The 18,552-nt window shown below is 39.4% G+C and overlaps 3 protein-coding genes across 5 annotated transcripts in view; 2 read left to right on the forward strand and 1 right to left on the reverse strand.

Moving 5' to 3' along the window:
- Window positions 1–7,711, forward strand: part of trbl (tribbles pseudokinase 2) — a 34,184-nt gene extending 26,473 nt beyond the window's left edge. For both annotated transcript variants that reach the window (XM_014352952.3, XM_014352951.3), the window contains exon 4: window positions 6,294–7,711. In XM_014352952.3, the coding sequence (XP_014208438.2) occupies window positions 6,294–6,855 (562 nt within the window). In that variant the 3' untranslated portion in view covers window positions 6,856–7,711. The remainder of the gene's footprint in view (window positions 1–6,293) is intronic.
- A 4,419-nt stretch (window positions 7,712–12,130) lies between these two features.
- Window positions 12,131–13,301, forward strand: LOC106639352 (rRNA-processing protein UTP23 homolog). Its single transcript, XM_014352911.2, has 3 exons — window positions 12,131–12,395; window positions 12,494–12,717; window positions 12,811–13,301. Exons 1-3 carry the CDS (start codon window positions 12,276–12,278, stop codon window positions 13,214–13,216), a joined length of 750 nt encoding a protein of 249 aa, XP_014208397.2. The 5' UTR covers window positions 12,131–12,275; the 3' UTR covers window positions 13,217–13,301.
- A 32-nt stretch (window positions 13,302–13,333) lies between these two features.
- Window positions 13,334–18,516, reverse strand: Ge-1 (Enhancer of mRNA-decapping protein 4 homolog Ge-1). 2 transcript variants are annotated; one of them, XM_014352910.2, is made up of 12 exons: window positions 18,220–18,516; window positions 17,981–18,056; window positions 17,546–17,763; window positions 17,067–17,449; window positions 16,734–16,996; window positions 16,078–16,655; window positions 15,618–16,010; window positions 15,304–15,515; window positions 14,775–15,228; window positions 14,495–14,702; window positions 14,133–14,420; window positions 13,334–14,046 (listed from the first exon to the last, which is right to left on the reverse strand). In XM_014352910.2, the coding sequence occupies exons 2-12, from the start codon at window positions 18,031–18,033 to the stop codon at window positions 13,860–13,862; spliced, it is 3,237 nt and encodes a 1,078-aa protein (XP_014208396.2). In that variant the 5' UTR covers window positions 18,034–18,056; window positions 18,220–18,516; the 3' UTR covers window positions 13,334–13,859. The 2 variants fall into 2 exon arrangements, with proteins under 2 accessions (XP_014208396.2, XP_089453423.1); XM_089597297.1 differs by having other exon boundaries at window positions 17,525–17,763.
- Between the last annotated feature and the right edge of the window lie 36 nt (window positions 18,517–18,552).

The following is an 18,552-nucleotide window of genomic DNA, read 5'->3' on the forward strand; positions in this document are numbered from 1 at the left end:
GCGGAGAGTGGGATTGGGGGTGGGGGAATTTGCATTTGTTATTTTTTTTTAATTTTTTGCGAGCCCGTTTATGGCTATACATGTAGATATCGGTACGTTTGGCTGTAAAAGCCGAGAAATCGGCGATATGAAAGTGCCTCGATTAGATTCGGTGTCGATGAACGCGTGTAGGTACCGTATGGTATATAATATATGCATGCAGCGAATCTGCGGGTCATTATCCGGGGTCGTGTGCACACGAGAACATGATTATACGCTCACCCGAGGAGTTTGAAACTTGATTAAAAAGCCAATTGAATCGATACTACCACCACCACGGGTTAAACCGTCTGTCTGGCTGGTAAATACACACAATAAGTGTGTAGGTGTGTGTACACTTGCCCAATGCATACCATCAGGAGATTATTTCATTCAGCTCTCCCGGCTACATGTATATATATATATATATATATGTAAGTTGTAACAACGAAATCGTATGGGATTGGGAGAGCCCGTGCCGAATCTCTTGAGAAACTATAATGTGGACTGTTTGTGTTTGCTCAATAGTGCTTTTTTTTTTCGAGGAATGAGTTAACTTAATTTATGTACCAACGTATACGTCTGTCGAGCGTAATGAAGCATCGGTGTATTTGTTTTAAAGGTACTTACCTGTGCGTTTGGCGCGATTTAAAAATAAATCGAATTGTTCGCGCACGTGCCGCGATCGGGCAGTTTTAAGGGAAAAAAAAAAAAAAAAAAAAAAGAGAGAAAAAAAACAAGAATTAGATAAGATAACACTCGAGCATAATTATGGGTATCGCTGAAAAAATAAATGTGTTGCGTTAACGTTCACGTGTGCTATATGGTGCGGTGTGAGTGCGAGATCCGATATAATATAAAACCGCAATATGTATATCCAGGAAGTAAGCAGTTTGTGATAAAATACACGTAGTATATACGTGTGTGCACACATGACACGTTGTAAGAGTTGACGCAACAAGACGCAATACTTACTCAATTGTTCCTCCCGGATATCGAAGCAAGTTCAAAGCTGACCTATAGGAAAATTACCACGTGTACCTGTATCATTATCTATACGTACACGGTATAAAAAATACCTCATGAGAGGTGAATACCCTACAATATATTTAAAAAAAAAAAAAAAAAACTACAAGTATATACATGCGTCACATTTTGCCTATCTACTATCTGCAGTATATCGTATCGTTGTCTCCCTCTATAACGATCATCCAACTTTACTGACGACCGCGTGTTTGCTCGGGCCGCGGTAGTAAAACATCGAGTTACCATCGGTAATTGTCCCCCTTTCGACACGAGCTCGAGAATAATTGGAAAGATTTTCCATCTTTGTTTACTGCAAAATGACAACAGGTACGCGAAGAAGCGCGTTAAATGTATGTACGGGCTATGTACTTATGTGTGCAGCATTTTTTTTATTTTTTTTTTTTTTTTTGTGGAAAACTTTTTATCGACATTGCTAACTCGGCGGAGAATTCATGAAGAAAAATATATTAACTTTATCGCTTGAGCTCGACTTTTGTTTTTTCCGTTTCAAACTTGAAATCGCGGCATTGGCGCGTAAGTATATATACATGTTATTATCGAGATTATTAGATATAGAGTTTCGAAATAATCAAATGAGCCACGTGTACCATCACTCGCTATATAGCAGCCGCAGCTGGACAAGTGTATTTTCACACAGTGTATTTCCAACTGTCTAGTATGTGCGCGTACATCATCCATATACATAAACCTTAAAAAATCCCGTACGTCAATTCATGTATACAACACATTTTTTTTTTTTTTTTTTTCTGCCTCTCTCAAGCCTTGGGGTGGGCCTCTTGCGAAATCATCCCGGAACACATAACACTTGGGCAACGTATATCGCAACGCGTGAGTTCGACGCCCTCTCGCCGATATTATACCTTGTACCGTGCTCTGTGCGACGATAAAGGTCCCTCCACTTTTTTTTCACAAGAGATAAATATAGAATAGCATCATATATTACACCTAAGTAAGTGTACGGGGGAGCTTGCGAAAGAGGCGTGCACGCGCGGGAGAGAGAAATTTGGAACGATTATCAATCGAGCACTTGATGTATACGCACGTGGTTCGCGCATGGAGGTTACTTTGTTTTTTGGGTAACGAGTGGTGCGAGTCTTGTCCCTTGCTTGTATGTATATATATTGTTCGTTGCTCTGTTGTAACGCGAGTAACGGCGCGTGGAGGTTACGCGCTTAATAGGCGCCCGTTGGCCTTGATTTTCGTACGAAGAGCCGTTCCGCCTGCCGATTCGCTCGATCGGCCGACCCTGAATCTGTTTTTGTGCCCCAAGTCGGTCCTCCGCGAGAGAAATTTCGTAGTCTTTTTTTTTTTTTTTCTTTAATTTCTCCTCTCGTTCGTGGGATTTTTTTTTTTTTTTTTTCAAGATCAATCAGCGGGGCCGGAAGCAAGACTATCGCGCAGTCGTGAATAAATTTCTCGCGCCGAGGTGTCGTTGCCCCCCTTTCGCGATCCGTATGTATACACAAAGTCCTTTCGCCCATTGCCAATAAGCCACTGGCGTAGCGTACGGTATTAAGCAAGTCTCACTTCGGTCATCGACGTCCAGAACAGGACACACACTCATACATGTTTCGAAAGCCCTCCTCCGACAGATCCCGCGATTCGGGTTCCTTGAACCCGGGGTATGTGGGTACACACGTATAATAATACATATGTACGAGTACAAGCGTCTCCGGTGAAAGTTCGCGAACGAGAAAGCGAGCTCTCGTTGATGTGTATACCCTCTTTTCTCGCTTCCTTTAATTTGTTTTTTTTTCTCTCTCTCTCTCTCTCTCCTCCTCCACTCCTCGACCGGATCTCGTATACGCTGGAATAATTGCCGAAATGGGTCTTGACTTCTGTCGGATAACCCGATCGGACGATCGTTCGTTGCCCCTTTCCCAAGAATGTATAATAACTCGGGTGCGATGTGGTAAACAAGTTTGTCGAGTACAACACAAAACCATATCTCAATCGTCTCTCTCTCTTTTTTTTTTTTTTTTTCCTTTGAGTAGGTTTCATTTCTAGTATGCCCAAGAGCTTCGTTAACAATGAAGGCAGCTGCGGAAAGCAATAACCGTAAAATTACCCATATACGCGTCGTTTTTCTCCTCGTACAAAATTTGTATGTGCACACGCATCGAGAGACCCTTAATTCTACTTATATGTAATCGGCGTAACACAAGCGACGAGGAATGAATCACAGCTTCGGTTTCTCCGTAGGGAGAGAGTAAGTATGGAAAAATCGACGAGCGCAAATTAATATTCGCGTGTGCATTATGATACTTGTACATGTACGCAAACACGAAAGTGCACAGCTGGAGCGAGCGGATAGGCCGAGTTGTATTTTTCTCTCTTGTGCATGACTCAATTAACTATATCGATTATTGAGGTATACCACGATCGTTTATCTCTGCATTGTTTCGTTTCAAAATACCTCTACCTCCCCTTATCTCTTTGGCTTATAGCAACAGCGTTGTTTTACCAAGTGTATCACGCACATGGTCTATGACTGTGAAGAACTGAAGCGCCGTGCAACGGCAGCGTCAGTATACACAATTAAAATGTATAAGCAATTAATTATTTAACGAAAAATTTTTTTTGTTTATTTTAACATGAACATAGTTATTAAGAAATTTTTATCATAGATTCCTAATTACGTTATCGTAGCAGTAGTAACGTGGGAAGTTTTCACGCTAACACTGACGCTGCCATTGTGCGGCGCTTTAGTTCTTCAATCATAGACCACGTACTTGATACACTTGGTAAAAGAACGCTGCTTAGCAAACGTATTGAAATTCCGTTTGCCGCCCGTTGGCGAGAAAACGCGCACGCTCTCCTTATCTCTATAAGCAGCCGGTCAATTGTGTGTATTGATACACTTGCGTCTAGTACAAGAAAAGTCGTGCGCGATGACGACCATAGCGGGAAAAACGATCGTACCATGAACGCGTATAGCCACGAAATTCGGAGAAACGCGTACACGCGTATATTAGTTCCCGTGTGCGATGAACAATAGCTTCGATCGGTCTGGTACAGTGTAATTCCCATGCGCGGGATCGATTTTTCGCTGTCAATGAAAAACAATCGCACAATTCAATGCAACCGACTCCTTTATTTTTTTTCCCCTCCCAACTTGGACAGTATAAAATATCGTGTGCAACCCGATTTCGCAACCTATATGTCGAATTTATTAAAGTACGCGCACTTGCGGTAACAAGTTTAAAAAATCGCGACTAAACGAAGGAAAAAAAAAAAAAAAAAAAATCCAAGGATCGGCGCGCAGATGGTATGGGTTTCTCAATCGGACGAGGACGCCCTTGAGCCTTGCCTTGCGTGCGAGAGTCTTTTCGCGACCTCCATGGGTACAGTGTTATTACACACCCAATAAGAAGCGGGTAGGTATATGCACGTACGAGCGACTCGAAGGATCGGCGGCCTTTTTTTTTTTTTTTTTCGAGAGCCAGACAGATAGAGGGGCCGACCCACCACCACCTCGCCCTTGGGCCACTTGCGACAACTCGGGGGCCCCCATTCGTATATTGTTGCGATTACTTATACCTCGTATCGGTAAAAACTCCGGAAGTTGCGCATAAAGTGTATATTACACGCGCGAAAGGACGTTGCGTGGGAATTTCGGGGCGCGCATTAAGTATATATACAGTGATTAAAAATTTAAAAGAGACGAAATTCGAAATTTCCATGAGCATATCCATAATGTATACAGTCCGCGCAACCCCGACTCTGACTTGTTTCAGCACAGCTGGTCGTAAGTGTATACCAATACCAGGTGTGTCCAAAGCTTCTCGTTTCCTAACGATTCGGCTGTACCTGCGTTTAATTAGCAGCGGTCAGAGTTGCTTCTGAAAAGGCATGGGAGAGAGCGGGATGGAAAAAAAAGTCAGACACCGTCGTCGATTCTCAATATACAACTAGTGTAGTATGTAGGTATTACCTGTATACACCCGAACTCGGTATCGCCATCGCAATCGGGCAACGTATATTTATAGGTGTCTACGGAATATACCTACTTGAGTGTACGAAAATGAAAAAAAAAAAAAAAAATCCGTTTGCTCCCGGGGGCAGTTTGTGCGCGCAACGCGTGGTGTAAGCCTGGTATGTATTATGAATATACGTGTATACACAAACACGCAAACGCCCCGAGGGGGAGGCTCGTTTCGAAAAAGAAATTCGCGGTGGTTACCTAAGAAGCTGCATATATATATACTTACGTCGCTTATATATAATATATACCCTGGCTACGCCGACCGGCCCCTCTATTACGTTTACACGTTGCATCGCGGCTGCACATATGGGAGAGACTTCCGCGATCGGGTTGATGTACGCCACTGTAATATATAGGAACAATCACCTACTTAATCCATACACTGTGTATATAGTAAAAGAAAAATACACGAGACAACGAGGCGCGGAAAATACTTATACTGTCTGTCTCTTTGTCGTAAGAGCTCGATCTCGTCGTTGCTCATACGTGCATGTGTTTCGCCACCGGTGTTAGGCAGTACCTTATACCTATCCGTCCATATAATACGTAAAATATACGTTTCTTCAGGTATATCATATATATATTGACAAAGAGAGACTTTGGGAGGTATTAGCGGGTTGAAAGTTATACTTACGGGTTAATCCTCTCGTGTGTACACACGTTGTATGTGGGGTTGAGTAAAATGTGTTTCTGATGTAAGTAACACGTACACGTGTGGGTAAAGAGCGCGGAGAAAGTACAAAAACCAAAGACGTTGCATCAGAGATACGTATACATACGAGTGTACCTATATAATATACTAGGGATGTACATAGTTATTTCAGACCAGCATAGGGCACTTGTGAAAGTTTCCTACACAGAGTTTCGAGTGTCGAGAGTACCGATACTGTTTTGTTTTTTTTCACTCGGGGAGAGATTGATAAAACGTGGAAAATCTGGACATTCCTCTCGTTCGTGACCGATAATATATGCGCGTAACAATACATATACACCCACGTAATGTCTGATCGGTGTAAATAACGCGCGGACACTCGAGACGCTAAACCGCAGCCTCTCCCTCCCCCCACCCCCTCGCGTTCCGTTCTTTTAATTAATCTCACGCGCCACCGACGACCGTCATCATCTTATTTTTTTGCATTCCGCCCTGGACGAAACCACCTCTCTCTCGATTGAAAAGTTGTTGTTGTTGTTTTTGCAGGCTAATCATAACAAGTCCTTGACGTATCTCTTCTTTGATTTTCAGAACGGAGCTGCGGCTGGAGAGCCTCGAGGACGCGGTGCTGGTGGACGAGGACGACGACAAATTGTCGGACCGGCGGGGCTGCCCGGCGTACGTGGCGCCTGAGGTGCTGCGCTCGGGTCGGGCGTACTCGGGCAAAGCGGCGGACATCTGGTCGTTGGGTGTTCTGCTGTACACGATGTTGGTCGGCCGGTATCCGTTCAACGACGCGGAGCACGCGAGCCTCTTTGCAAAGATATCCCGGGGTCACTTTGCCATACCGGAGGCCCTGAGTCCTAGGGCGCGTTGCCTGGTCAAGGCGCTGTTGAGGCGAGAGCCCTCCGAGAGGCCGGTGGCCGAGGACGTGCTCAGGCACCCGTGGCTCGCCAAACCCGTCAGGCAGAGTCCGTCCGGGAGTGGTGGGTGCCACGCGAGGACCGGCAGCGGGGCTGCCGGGGCGGCCGCTGGTGGCACGGCCTCGCTGGACCAGCTCGTACCAGAGCAGACCAATTCCACTTCGAGTGGCAGCAACGGCAGTAGTAATAATAATAGTAGCGTTTACCCGATCCGCATGAGCCAAGACTGAGCAGTGCAGCGTCGAGTTGTAGCTGCGGCTTTTATTAACTCTTAATGTTTCATGATTGTGACGACGATGTCGTTTGGTTTTGTTTTTTTTTTTTTTTTTTTTTTTTTTTTTGCTTTGCGTTGTCGCTTCGGAGTCGAGTCAGAAGAGTTAGGAGGGAAACGGGGGTGATGTAGAAGCGCTTGCTTTTTTGACATTAATTGGATAAATCAAGCGGTGTATTTTATTGTGATCGATGTGGAAAGCAATTCGGTTCGGGCGCCAGGGGGGTTCCCGTAGGCTCCACCAAGGTTTTGTTTTACGTAGTTTTATCTCTGGAATTTCGGGGGGGAACCTCGAAAAATCACGCAACAAAAGTTATGAACAAATTTTTTACATAAGGTTTTTGCATTTAAAAATTGTTTTCTTATTCTTTGGCACTTTTGGAACATAAAACCATTTAGAATGTATGTACCTAAACCCCTACAGTTTTCTAGTAAAAAATTCTCAAAGTTCTAAAAAATGCGTTTTTTGCTATTTTTATAGCCTTATCAAAGTATTGAAATACAACATTTGAGCGCTTCAGTAATTACGAAACGCTAAGCCAGATAGGTATACTCTAAAACGTGCGCGCGCACTGAAAAGCTCAAAATATGTTGTTAATTAATTTATCGGAATTTTCTTTTTTGGAAAGCTGATAGTAAATGATAATGTGATGTGTCTGCATTTTTTTAAGCTTTGGGAATATTTTACTCGAAAACTGTGAGGTTTCGGTAAATACATCCTAATTTATTTTCTTTTTATACTGTACCAAATAATAAAAAAAAAATAAAAAATTTTTCATCAAAAAAACGTAATTTCAAAATTTATACCTTTTTTTTTTTTTAGTGGTTTTTCGAAGTTCCATCCTCAAAACTCTAATTCAGGAGATAAAACTGCATGAAAAATTAACCTTGGTGGAGCCACAGACCTCAGAAGGCTACACTGAGAGAAAAAAATAATAAAAATTATAGAGAAATTACAGCAAAAATTACTATTCTGCACAGTAAATCGGATGAAAATTGGCAAAAAAGGAAAAATTTATTATTTTTAATAGTAAAAATTATCGGATAATATATTTTACTTTCTCACATAGAAATTTTTACTGTTCTGGACATAATTCTAACTATTCAAACTACAACTTTTACTGTTAAAACAATGATTTTTACTATTAAAAATAACAATTTTTTCCTTTTTTGCCAGCTTGCGTTTGACTTACTGTGCGAAATGGTAATTTTTGTTGGAATTTCTCGATAATTTTTATTATTTTTTTCTCTAAGTGTACGGAAACCTCCCTGCCGCCCATACTAATTGGCGTGTGTCACATAGGGTTGACGAGAGTATATTACATTATACGTGGATGGGGCGTGCTTGTGCATTTTTTTTTTTTTTTTTTTACGCACTATTAAACGACTTAACTTTTGTACATTTTTGCGTTCGAAACAATGCGAATCATAATTTTTTTTTTTCTTGTTTCCTCTATTACATATGTATATTTTAGCTTTAAACGAACGTCGTCGTAAGTACAACACGAAAATCGCCAAAAGCCCAACGAAGGTTCACGTGTGTGCGTATAGGAAACATGTTACATGTACATATATATTTATATTGAGTGATCATCACCCAGCCATCTGTACAGCGTGAGACGAATACCATCGAATTTAGTGAAGATAATCGACAGCGTCAGTCCGAGTAACCATTATTACCTCGTTGCGTGTACATAGTAGATAAATTTTAGAATTTATTTAAACAACATTTCTTTTCGATTACTAAATTCAGTGGTATTTCACGAGAGACGCTTCGTCAGTAGATATAGATATTATAAATAGTTGTACAAACCCGCCGTATTTTTTTTTCTCGTAAACGCTGTGTTTTTTTTAAACAAACGTTAATCTTCGTTGAGCGAAAGATCGAGACTTGAGGGATGCATTTATATGCGACAGTTTTGATTGTCACTCAAAACTGATGACAAATCAAACTAAATTTTGATTCTCAAAAAGAACGGTGGCATCGACATTTTTTTTGTGCATCTGATCAATCCTAGTAGATTTTTTGTAAAAAAAAAAAAAAAAAAAAAAGAAATAACGAAAAAAGGAAAAAAATTGTAAGGCATTTAGAAGACTGTACGCGCTCTTTAATCTTTTTTTTAACAATGTACATCCACAATTAGATAAACACAAATAAATTTTGTAAATTTACGAAACGTATAGGACGTGTACACGAGTAACTCGGAAAAGTTTGCTGGATAAATTGCGTGATTTCCGAGCGATCGCGTTCGGTCGCTCGATGATGATCATATCCCCGCGTGATAACATATATGTATACACATCATACCTTGGTATTTCTCGTCAAAACTTGTAGCTCTCGCTTCGTGCGACGATAATCTGTTTGATGTTTTCACGTACTTAAAATACGTGTAAGGGCGAATTTTTTAATAAAATTATTAACTTAATGTTTTTTGGTCTACATGTTTAATTGGTTGATCGTTTGTAAAGAACAAAAAAAGAATAATATCATCTACTTGTACTGCCGTAAAAATCTTCTTGCAAATAGATCGTTTCAAGTAATGATTTCCAAACGATTAAATTTGCGAGAAGTTTTCTTTGGCCATGCAATTAAGGACAACTTATACATACACAAAAAAAATCTATGACTTTTCAATGTAATGATGATAGTTATATTAGTAATAACAATAATCAAAACAATAACAAAGTTTATCAAAAGTAATGAGTTATTTCAAAAACGCATTTACAAGCGTCAAAACTTTATAATGAATAATATCATCTATAATTGTACATTTTTCTGATTCAAAAACACAAGTACTCGTTGCCTTAAAATGAAAATTAAAAAAAAACAAAAACAGCATGATAATCGTTTGGTTGCACGCTGCAGTTGTCAGTTTCACTTAGTCAGTTTGAATCGTAGGAGCCCCTACAACCTATATTATTCTATTGCTTCCTATTCTGTATATGTATACATGTGTATCTCGAGTAACGTTATGTGTAACAATTGTAACAATACATCCAGGTCAATGATAACGACGTCGTTGATGTGCATCCATCCGCAGTGTGTGTGTACAGAGAGGATATTACGGCACATGGATTGAAAACCAATAGGATTTCGACATGCCACAGGCGTATAATCTCAACTGCTCCAAATAGGCATCAAACTCTTACTTTTACTTCTGTAATTGTCGTGCAATTTTTCTGTACCACGCATTAAGAAAAAAAAAAAAAGAATAAAAATTTTGTCATTTGGTACAGAAACGTGTAATTTAATTGAGAAAACATAAATTATAGAGTTTAAGCATAATAGTTCGCATCGGTGATTGATTGTGCGAGGCGTAAATGTATAACGATTGAAAAATGTAACAAGTTTCAAAGAGCACGCATAAAAGGGTCCTATAGATTCAAGTCTTTTTCGTGCGTTAAGAACCTGTTATAGGGTGCCAACATTGAAAACGCGTTTATTTTAATGTGAGATGTAAATAATGTATCGCGATGATTAACCTAAGTCCTATGTATATGTTTAAGGTAAACAAAAAATTCAAACAAACGACTGTACATACATAATAACATAGAAAAAAAATATAAAATCATGTTTGTGAATTTAATTATGCTTACTTTTTCAATCCCCTATAACTTCTCCTTATAATTTAACTTTATCTCGCCCTCCATGTTGTCAATGCTAAATTTACTGATCTTCTGATGCGCCGACCGTAAAGGATCAATTTAACGTATATCAAACAAGCAGTCAAAACTGGCAAAGGAAATTATTCCAACGAGAACTGGCCGGGACCTTTTATAAGTGATGGTAATTGTGCAGTTTAAAATAACGTTATGTGCTGTTTACATGCATTTTTAAGATGTGAACACATTTTGAGGCATAAAAGACAAAAGCATAATTCTTAGAATTGTAAGAGTAAAATGTACGTGGGTGAAAATCGATAAAAATTGATAATTCTATGTTGAAACTATAGGTTTGAAAATGTTTTAGTTAAACTGAACAATTACCGTCATACTCACTTTTTTTTGTCACTGAATAAATTTAGTTTACTTTGTTCAACGGCAATCAACGGTAAATGTAAACATTTTAGTTCCTTATCTTTCGTATTAGTAAGCTTCATTTCTCCCGCTGAAGCGCTGTTGTTCTTGTTTCCTAGTGACATTTTGTTATTTCACTAGTATCTAGGGGCATGATGGATTCTGGTAGTGCAGACTTGATTTAAAGAAAAATATCACGGAGTGTTTTCCGCAATCGTCACCAGCAAGTAATTTAAGGTTGCACTCTACGTTACCATCAGGTCGGTAACTCAACTACCTTGAATTAACTGGCGCACAGTTCCGTAATCTGGCCAGTTAAAACAGCAGACGACAGTCAACCATATGGTCGATTTTATTAAACCATGTGAATATCTATATTTTTGGAGGTCGACTTTTGGGTAAAAAACAGATTGTAAACTTGCCGCAAACAGTACAAACCACATCAACTTTTTATTATCTATCTATAAAATTAGTTGCGGCTGGTTTATAATTATCAAAGTGACTTTGCTGTAAATAGCAATAATTATTTTGGATCAGCGCCATCTAGCGGTCTTTATTTTTTGGCCAAAAGTGGCTCCTAAAATTCTCAATCAGAGCATTCAGGATTAGAGCCATTTAATCAATTATAAACCAGCCGCAACTTGTGATGAAGCTATAAAATGAAAAAATAACAATACATGTGTTTTTGGCGGCAAGTTAACAATCTATTTTGTACCAAAAAATCGACCTCCTATGTGTTTGTACTTTTGAAGATGAATTTTCAAGCATAAGATAGATTGTTAGCTTGCCGCCAAAAATACATATATCGTTATTTTTTTATTTTATAGCTTCATCATAAGTTGCGGCTGGTTTATAATTGACTAAATGGCTCTAATTCTGAATGCTCTGATTGAGAATTTTAGGAGCCACTTTTGGCCAAAAAATAAAGACCGCTAGATGGCGCTGATCCAAAATAATTATTGCTATTTACAGCAAAGTCACTTTGATAATTATAAACCAGCCGCAACTAATTTTTTAGATAGATAATAAAAAGTTGATGTGGTTTGTGCTGTTTGCGGCAAGTTTACAATCTGTTTTTACCCAAAAGTCGACCTCCAAAAATATAGATATTCACATGGTTTAATAAAATCGACCATCCATATGGTTGACTGTCGTCTGCTGTTTTAACTGGCCATCAGATTACGGAACAGAGCGCCGCGCAGTTAATTCAAGGTTGACTTACCGACCTGATGGTAACCACCGAGCAGAAGCATATAGGTATAGATGCCTCGTCTGCTACACTAGGTACAACACATGTATATATCTCTCGTGACTTGTGTGACATCGTAAATTATACAGGGTATTCAGTATAAATAATTTAAAATGAAGGTCAAAAGATATAAGAAAGCTCAAAAGATTCTTCATTTTTACGTAAATAATTATGGTTTTCACGAACCCTACCAAGTTTTGATAGACGGGACGTTTGCCAAGTCAGCACGTGACGTTAGTATTTCTAACCTATTTAAACCTCTCACCACACTGTTTATATTCATGTCCTACTTGATTTGTAAGTATTAAAATTACTTGTTTAACGATTACAGCATAAAGTTCAAATTGCCGAGCAATTAACTCAGTACTTGCACACGAAGCTCAAACTTTTGACGACGCCGTGTGTTATTACGGAAATGGAAAAACTGGGACCTGCTCTCAAAAGTGCATTTTTCATTTTGAAACAATTTGGGGTACACAAGTGTGGTCACGCCAAAAATCCTGTGACAGGTTCAGAATGTTTACTTTCCATGGTGGGATCCAACAATAAGTCCAGGTTAATATATTTCTTTAAATATACCATTTATTGTTTTACTGCCGTGTTCATCACTTTGAAAACGCAAAATTCTTCACAAAAACAATCTTACAGATACATGGTGGCTACACAGGACAAAGATCTTCAAGCGAAATTAGTTGACTTGTCTGGGGTTCCGCTTTTGTATTTACATGGTCAGGTACCAACCATGAAACCTCCATCTAAAACGAGTCAGTCGTTTGCCGAAAAATTGATTCAAGAAACTGCAGGAATGACCGAAGAGCAAGAAAAAATAATAAAGGAAATGAAAGTCAAGTGCGGTTTAAAAACAGACACTGTTGATATCAAGAAAAAGAAGAAAAAAGGTGGTCCAAATCCTTTAAGTTGCAAGAAAAAGAAAAAAGAGAACGTTCACATTAATAATGCAAGTGAAAACAAAGCGAAAACAGGTAAAGTGCATAAGAAAAAAAGGATAAAAATAGCATCTCATATTAAAGAAGCTTTGAAAGCGAGTGTGTAAACGTATATACACATGTAAATAAGGTTTAGCATGATATTGTAAATATAAAATAACGAAACATTCGTGTATAGAAAAAATTTTACATTTTTTATTATAATACATTTTATTCAATTCATAAGAATAAAGTTATATTTGCTTAACTTTGACTTTGTCACATTATTAGTCTAAAATATTCTAACTTTTTATTATCACGTTCGTTAAGGAAATTTCGTTCAGTAAACAGGAAAAAAACAAACTAAACAGTACAAAAGCTCTGACTATACAATAAAAATACTAGCTCTGTCTTTCTATACGGATACTTGTGTAAAATCATAAAAAATCGAATAAAAGAAGAATACTCTATGACAATGTCGAACTAAACATAAAAAACGAAATAAGAAAATAAGCTTTAACTATGTCATCATTCAAGAAAATAACTTTATATAATTTTCAAGTTACTTGCTCAAGTGACGCTTTAATTAGTTATTTTTAGTACAATAAAAACATTAATTGAATAAAAATTACACATCAATAACGTATTCTTAAATAAAGTCATCTCCAGTCTTTTTTGAGATAAAAACACGCACTCTTTTCTTTCAGTTTAAAAGATCACCGCAAAATGAAAAATCTCGTGTTAATTTATGTTAATAACAATTGAAAAAGTTTAGCCGGATTTCATTAAAGTTTGGGCCACCATTGTGACCATTTTTAATCGCCTAATTAATCGGTGAGCCGGATTTGCACTGATAAAAGCAGCAACCTGAGTCTGCAACCCCAACAATACAGCGACCATGTGTTCCCGAGTAACAGGATCATTTGGGTCTAAACTGAGTAGCGCCTCCTCTAACCATCTGATTACATACAAAAAATAATTTCTCGTATTAGGTATTTTAAATTTACTTTGTTATGATTAACGTGAAAAAAAAAATTTGCCTACCTGTGCTTCAATTCAGTTCTGTGACCCAAATTCGCAGAGAGTTGCTGGATCAGAGATAACAAAACAGGCTGCTGGAGCACGCACCTTGGGTTCTGACCTGGACCGCCAGAGTTGAAAACGCATGCAGGATCTATGCTTTCGCAGGCCAACACGACCACATTCAAATCGCTAGCACTAAGCGCCTGTTGGAACGCCGTGTTCAACTGACCTCGATGGAGTAGTGATAAAACTCTAGCCTGAGCGTCCGCTACTGTTGGACCCGTCAAACCTGGAGTTGTCGCTCTTGAGCTACGATTCGTAACAAATTAAAAAATGTCACTTAATGAAGAAATTAGAATCACTGATAAATTTCAAATACTTACCGAATGCCAGATATGTCCGACATGTGCTGGGTAAAGTTTTCCTTTAACGAGTCACGCATACTTCTGATAGTGTTCTCTTGAATCATCGTCAGACCCCTCGAAAATTCCGTCTGCACCTGTTCTCGAACAGCGGAGGTTAAAGCCTCGCTCTGATGCTTGTTCTGCTTCTGATACTGTTTATCCATGATACCGTCGACATTGTGCAGATCTGTAATTTGAAAATTCGACTAAGCACTTACTCCAAGCTACACATCTACTTTCACTCCAAAATATCACTTACACTCCCTCGTTCCAGCAATAAACGCATCCTGAACTTGCTTGAACATATTTTGGCAAGCCTTCTCCATACCAGGTAGTAGAATACTAGTGAATGCTTGTTTGAAAGCATACTCGAGCGTAGGCTTTGCTGCACTAGTTACAGCAGCGGTGATAGCGTCGCGAACATGGGTACCACCAAGTAATTTTGTCATGTTATCTTGGACCATACTATCGATTTTTGAGGCGTCAATCCGGAGCTGTTTCTTGAGTGGCTCTACGACTTCTTGTACACATCGTGGAATCGTTTTCTCTATCTTTTCTTTGACAGTGTCTTCCAGGCTTTTGAGAAATTCATGCTGACATGCTGCTTGAGCCAAGAGATTTTGTTCAATGCTTGTATTTTGTTGTTGAGCAGATTTGGCAAAAGCAGTTTCTAAGCGGTTTGTCAGTGGAGTTTCTTGACGAAGTCGCGTCACCTTTGGATAATAACAGCAAATGAAATTTCAGGTAATGTACTTTGATGATCTTGAGTAAATCTCAATTTTTTTTACCTCTACTCTCAGTTCACTGATTTCCTGCTGCTGATCTTGGATGATTTCAATGATGGCGTCAAGTTTACTCGTCATTGCGACGATGTCATTAGAAATATTCCATTTGTTCTGTGGCTCTTCGACTATCAGGACCGGAGTTAATTCTTTTTTTATAATCAATTGACCATCAGTAACGTCCTCCTTTCCTTGTTCTTGCATTGCATGAAAAGCATCTTAAACGCAAATGTCATTGTAATATTGATTTCTCACCTCAAATGTAGCTTTAGTATACTGTCGGATCAGTAAACGTTAAAATTAATAACATTTTTAATTACCTAGAGGAATTTGTGACCAATTCTCATTCGTTGAAATCGCAACCTCGGGCTTGATTTCTGTCTCACTCTCTTCAGGCTCTGCACTTGACAAAATTTGTCGAACCTCTCTCGAAGGACTACTTCCCCCACTTGGTGGTGCCTGTTCCTCGAGTTTGCTAGTAGCAAGCGGCTTGTCTGATGTATTGAGCGCCTGCACAGCTTGTGCAATTGATGGACTAGCAGATTCAATGTTTCCAAGTTGCGGACTAGAAGACTTCGAGTCCAGGGCAGTTTCCTTTTTTGCTGGGGAGCTAAAGGCATCAGGTGTCATCAGATTTAACCCAGCACTGTGGTTCATGTCAGCTGCTTCTGTTATGTTATCCTGAATTATTTCAATCAGCTGTCCGTTTACACCTAAAACGATGAACAATTTAGTTTTCACGCAACTTTTAATTACACGAAAATCAATAAATAATATTACCTTCGTCATCATCATTAACATCTTCAATGCCATTGTGATTAGTTGTATTGATAACAGGTAAGTCCTCATTATAATCCAAAGGGTCGTTAGCAAGTGTGTCCATAAGGCAGCTGTTGCTCAATAGTACAGGTGGCCTAAATGCAATGTGGCACTCTTGCATAGACTTTGGCTGAACAAGGAACAATCTTACCACGAGTTGTTCTTCGTTTTCGTCATCGGTCGGACACAGGTTCTCCATGGAATCGCTGGTGAACCTCAGACGTCTCTGGCCCGCTTCAACGATCGAGAAACTCATAAACGAACTCGGCAACAAGAACTCGGACACTGTGTTTAGACAAGCAACTGCGTCTTCACTGTCCTTCAAGATACTGAATATATACAGAACCTTATTGTAAATGTCAGAAAGAAAAAGGTAACTCGCGGCGAGATCTAGACCGGCTTTGAGCACCGGCATTTTACCCGTCAGAGGGTGTGGTGCGAAATTGATTGTTTGCAAGCAGGTCCACGATTCGCAGGACCAAAGCTTAATCACTGTGTTGTTGTTGCAGCCTGTTACGGCAAACCTCCAAAATTGCGTGCTAAAGCATCAAAGATTTGGAAAGTATTAGAGTCTACAGTAAAGAATCCATTAAATTAAAATACACACGCATACGTACTCTGTATTGAAATTTTTGTGGTCATCAAGGAAAAACATGCATGAGATTGGTTCTCCGCCGTGCGGTTGCCATTGGTGTAGGCACTTGCACTCTTGACCACTTGTTGTACCAACCAAAAACACCTGGAAAAACTTGATTTCACCATCTGCACTAGCTGTGGCAAGAGCCGTACCATCAGGACTTAAAGTGGCTTCTATAATATTTCCAGTGTGTTGATAAATTTCAGTCATGACTTTATTTTTCACTGCCTCCTGATTATCAGCCTGCAATTTATGTTTTTAATTGATCAGATTGTTTGTACAAAATTTTAAAATGTACAACAAAGCTTATTACCTGAATTGCTGAAGGGAATAATTGAGAGGCAACAGCCACCGACCACAGCTCGATTTTTGAGCCACGAGTGAGAATAAGGAGTTTTGAAACTTCGTCACCATCATTTGCCTCATCATCAGGAATATAAGGACACCATATTACTCTGTGGCTCATGCGAGGAGAATCGTCTGCGTTCACTTGTAAAACGTAACTGTAGTTCAATTTATTATTGCTTATTTCAATGAGAACAACGTGCAGACTCCCCGTGACATCAACAAAAGCCAAGAGAGGCTCTTCAATGTGTGCAAAGGTAATGTCTTGGATAAGGCCCTTAATTCCTTTGATGAGAATTCTTTCATCAAAATCCTTACTTAAGACACGAACCAGGCCCTTTTGACTTCCAGCTGCAACCATACATGTAATTTAAGTAAAACGACAACACTTTAATTAAAAATGCTAACACTAACACCGTGACATACATAGGTCTTCATGATCCATACCTGGATCGGCTTTGCCATTCAAGGCATAAGCCAAAAACTTGGTGGACATGTGAACTGCCATCAACTGGCCCATGTAGTACCTGTGCTCCCACGTGAAGTCCACTATGCTCTTAAGCTTGACCTTGGAGCTGCCATCGCGATGGCCTCCCGGCGAGCCAATTATATTAAGATTAGTACTCTGGATTTCATAGGTGTGCTCTTCGCGCCCTAGAAACTCCCTGAACGTAGAGAAAAATGTATCGAATTAGTTAAAAGTCGAGAGAGAAAAAACGAAAGTTGTACAGAAAAACAAGAGTTTGTATTCATTCGAGGGGTCGACATTTGTAAACAATGATTCAGAGAAAGCGTAGGACAGTCTTGCACACAACGAAATGGAGGTAAAAATCTACCGCAGCCGCAACAAAGAAAAAAAAAAACAAATCGAAGTTTACTTACAGAGTTTGAACCTGGTGGTAGGGCGGCATCCTGTCTTCTCTGATTTTTATCATGTTCGCAGTTTGATCCTCACGACCTGTGAAAAGATCCAAAGATTAACCACAAGGACTCCGAAACTTTTGACAAGCCGCCTCTCCAACTGCGGAGGAAGAAAGACAGAGCTCCGAGTCAATTTTCGCCTAACCTAGAAAGAAAGACTCGTCCTTTTTGGATACCAAATAACAATATTAACCAAGTACCTCGCGCATATAGCTTTCGTTGGCTCGAAAGTTTCTCGAGAGAATCCAAATTCTCTGTTCGGCGACTTGGGCGAGTTTTGCTTGTCCAAAAACCAGTGGAGCCTCTCTCTTCTGCCGCTACGACCTTGTTATCAGGTTGGGGACAACCGAGTTTGGTCTGGGGGCTTTTGGTTCGGCGTGACCAAACAAACCACACCAGAGACCACACGACACAAATAATAATTTTTGCCAATCGGAAGAACAGAAGTGTATGGAAGAAAAGAAAAACACGTCAACCCGCGATCGGCGTTGTCGGAAGAGAAGCTTTTTGATTATTATTTGCAACAAAAAAAA

This window comes from Copidosoma floridanum, unplaced genomic scaffold (genome assembly GCF_036245765.1).
Source record: "Copidosoma floridanum isolate Cflo_tuat_1 unplaced genomic scaffold, Cflo_Japanese_pri ptg000032l, whole genome shotgun sequence".
NCBI classification, from domain to species: Eukaryota; Metazoa; Arthropoda; class Insecta; order Hymenoptera; family Encyrtidae; genus Copidosoma; species Copidosoma floridanum.

What these genes read in the sequence shown, in the direction of transcription:
- LOC106639352 (XM_014352911.2), top strand. Translation starts at nt 12,276, where the DNA reads ATGAAGGTCAAAAGATATAAGAAAGCTCAAAAGATTCTTCATTTTTAC. An exon ending in TTGCCAAGTCAGCACGTGAC is followed by an intron (nt 12,396 to 12,493) that starts GTTAGTATTTCT and finishes TAACGATTACAG; the next exon opens with CATAAAGTTCAAATTGCCGA. An exon ending in GGATCCAACAATAAGTCCAG is followed by an intron (nt 12,718 to 12,810) that starts GTTAATATATTT and finishes ACAATCTTACAG; the next exon opens with ATACATGGTGGCTACACAGG.
- Ge-1 (XM_089597297.1), bottom strand. Translation starts at nt 18,033, where the DNA reads ATGATAAAAATCAGAGAAGACAGGATGCCGCCCTACCACCAGGTTCAA. An exon ending in TGTTAATGATGATGACGAAG is followed by an intron (nt 16,011 to 16,077) that starts GTAATATTATTT and finishes TCATCGTTTTAG; the next exon opens with GTGTAAACGGACAGCTGATT. An exon ending in AGAACTGAATTGAAGCACAG is followed by an intron (nt 14,047 to 14,132) that starts GTAGGCAAATTT and finishes GTATGTAATCAG; the next exon opens with ATGGTTAGAGGAGGCGCTAC.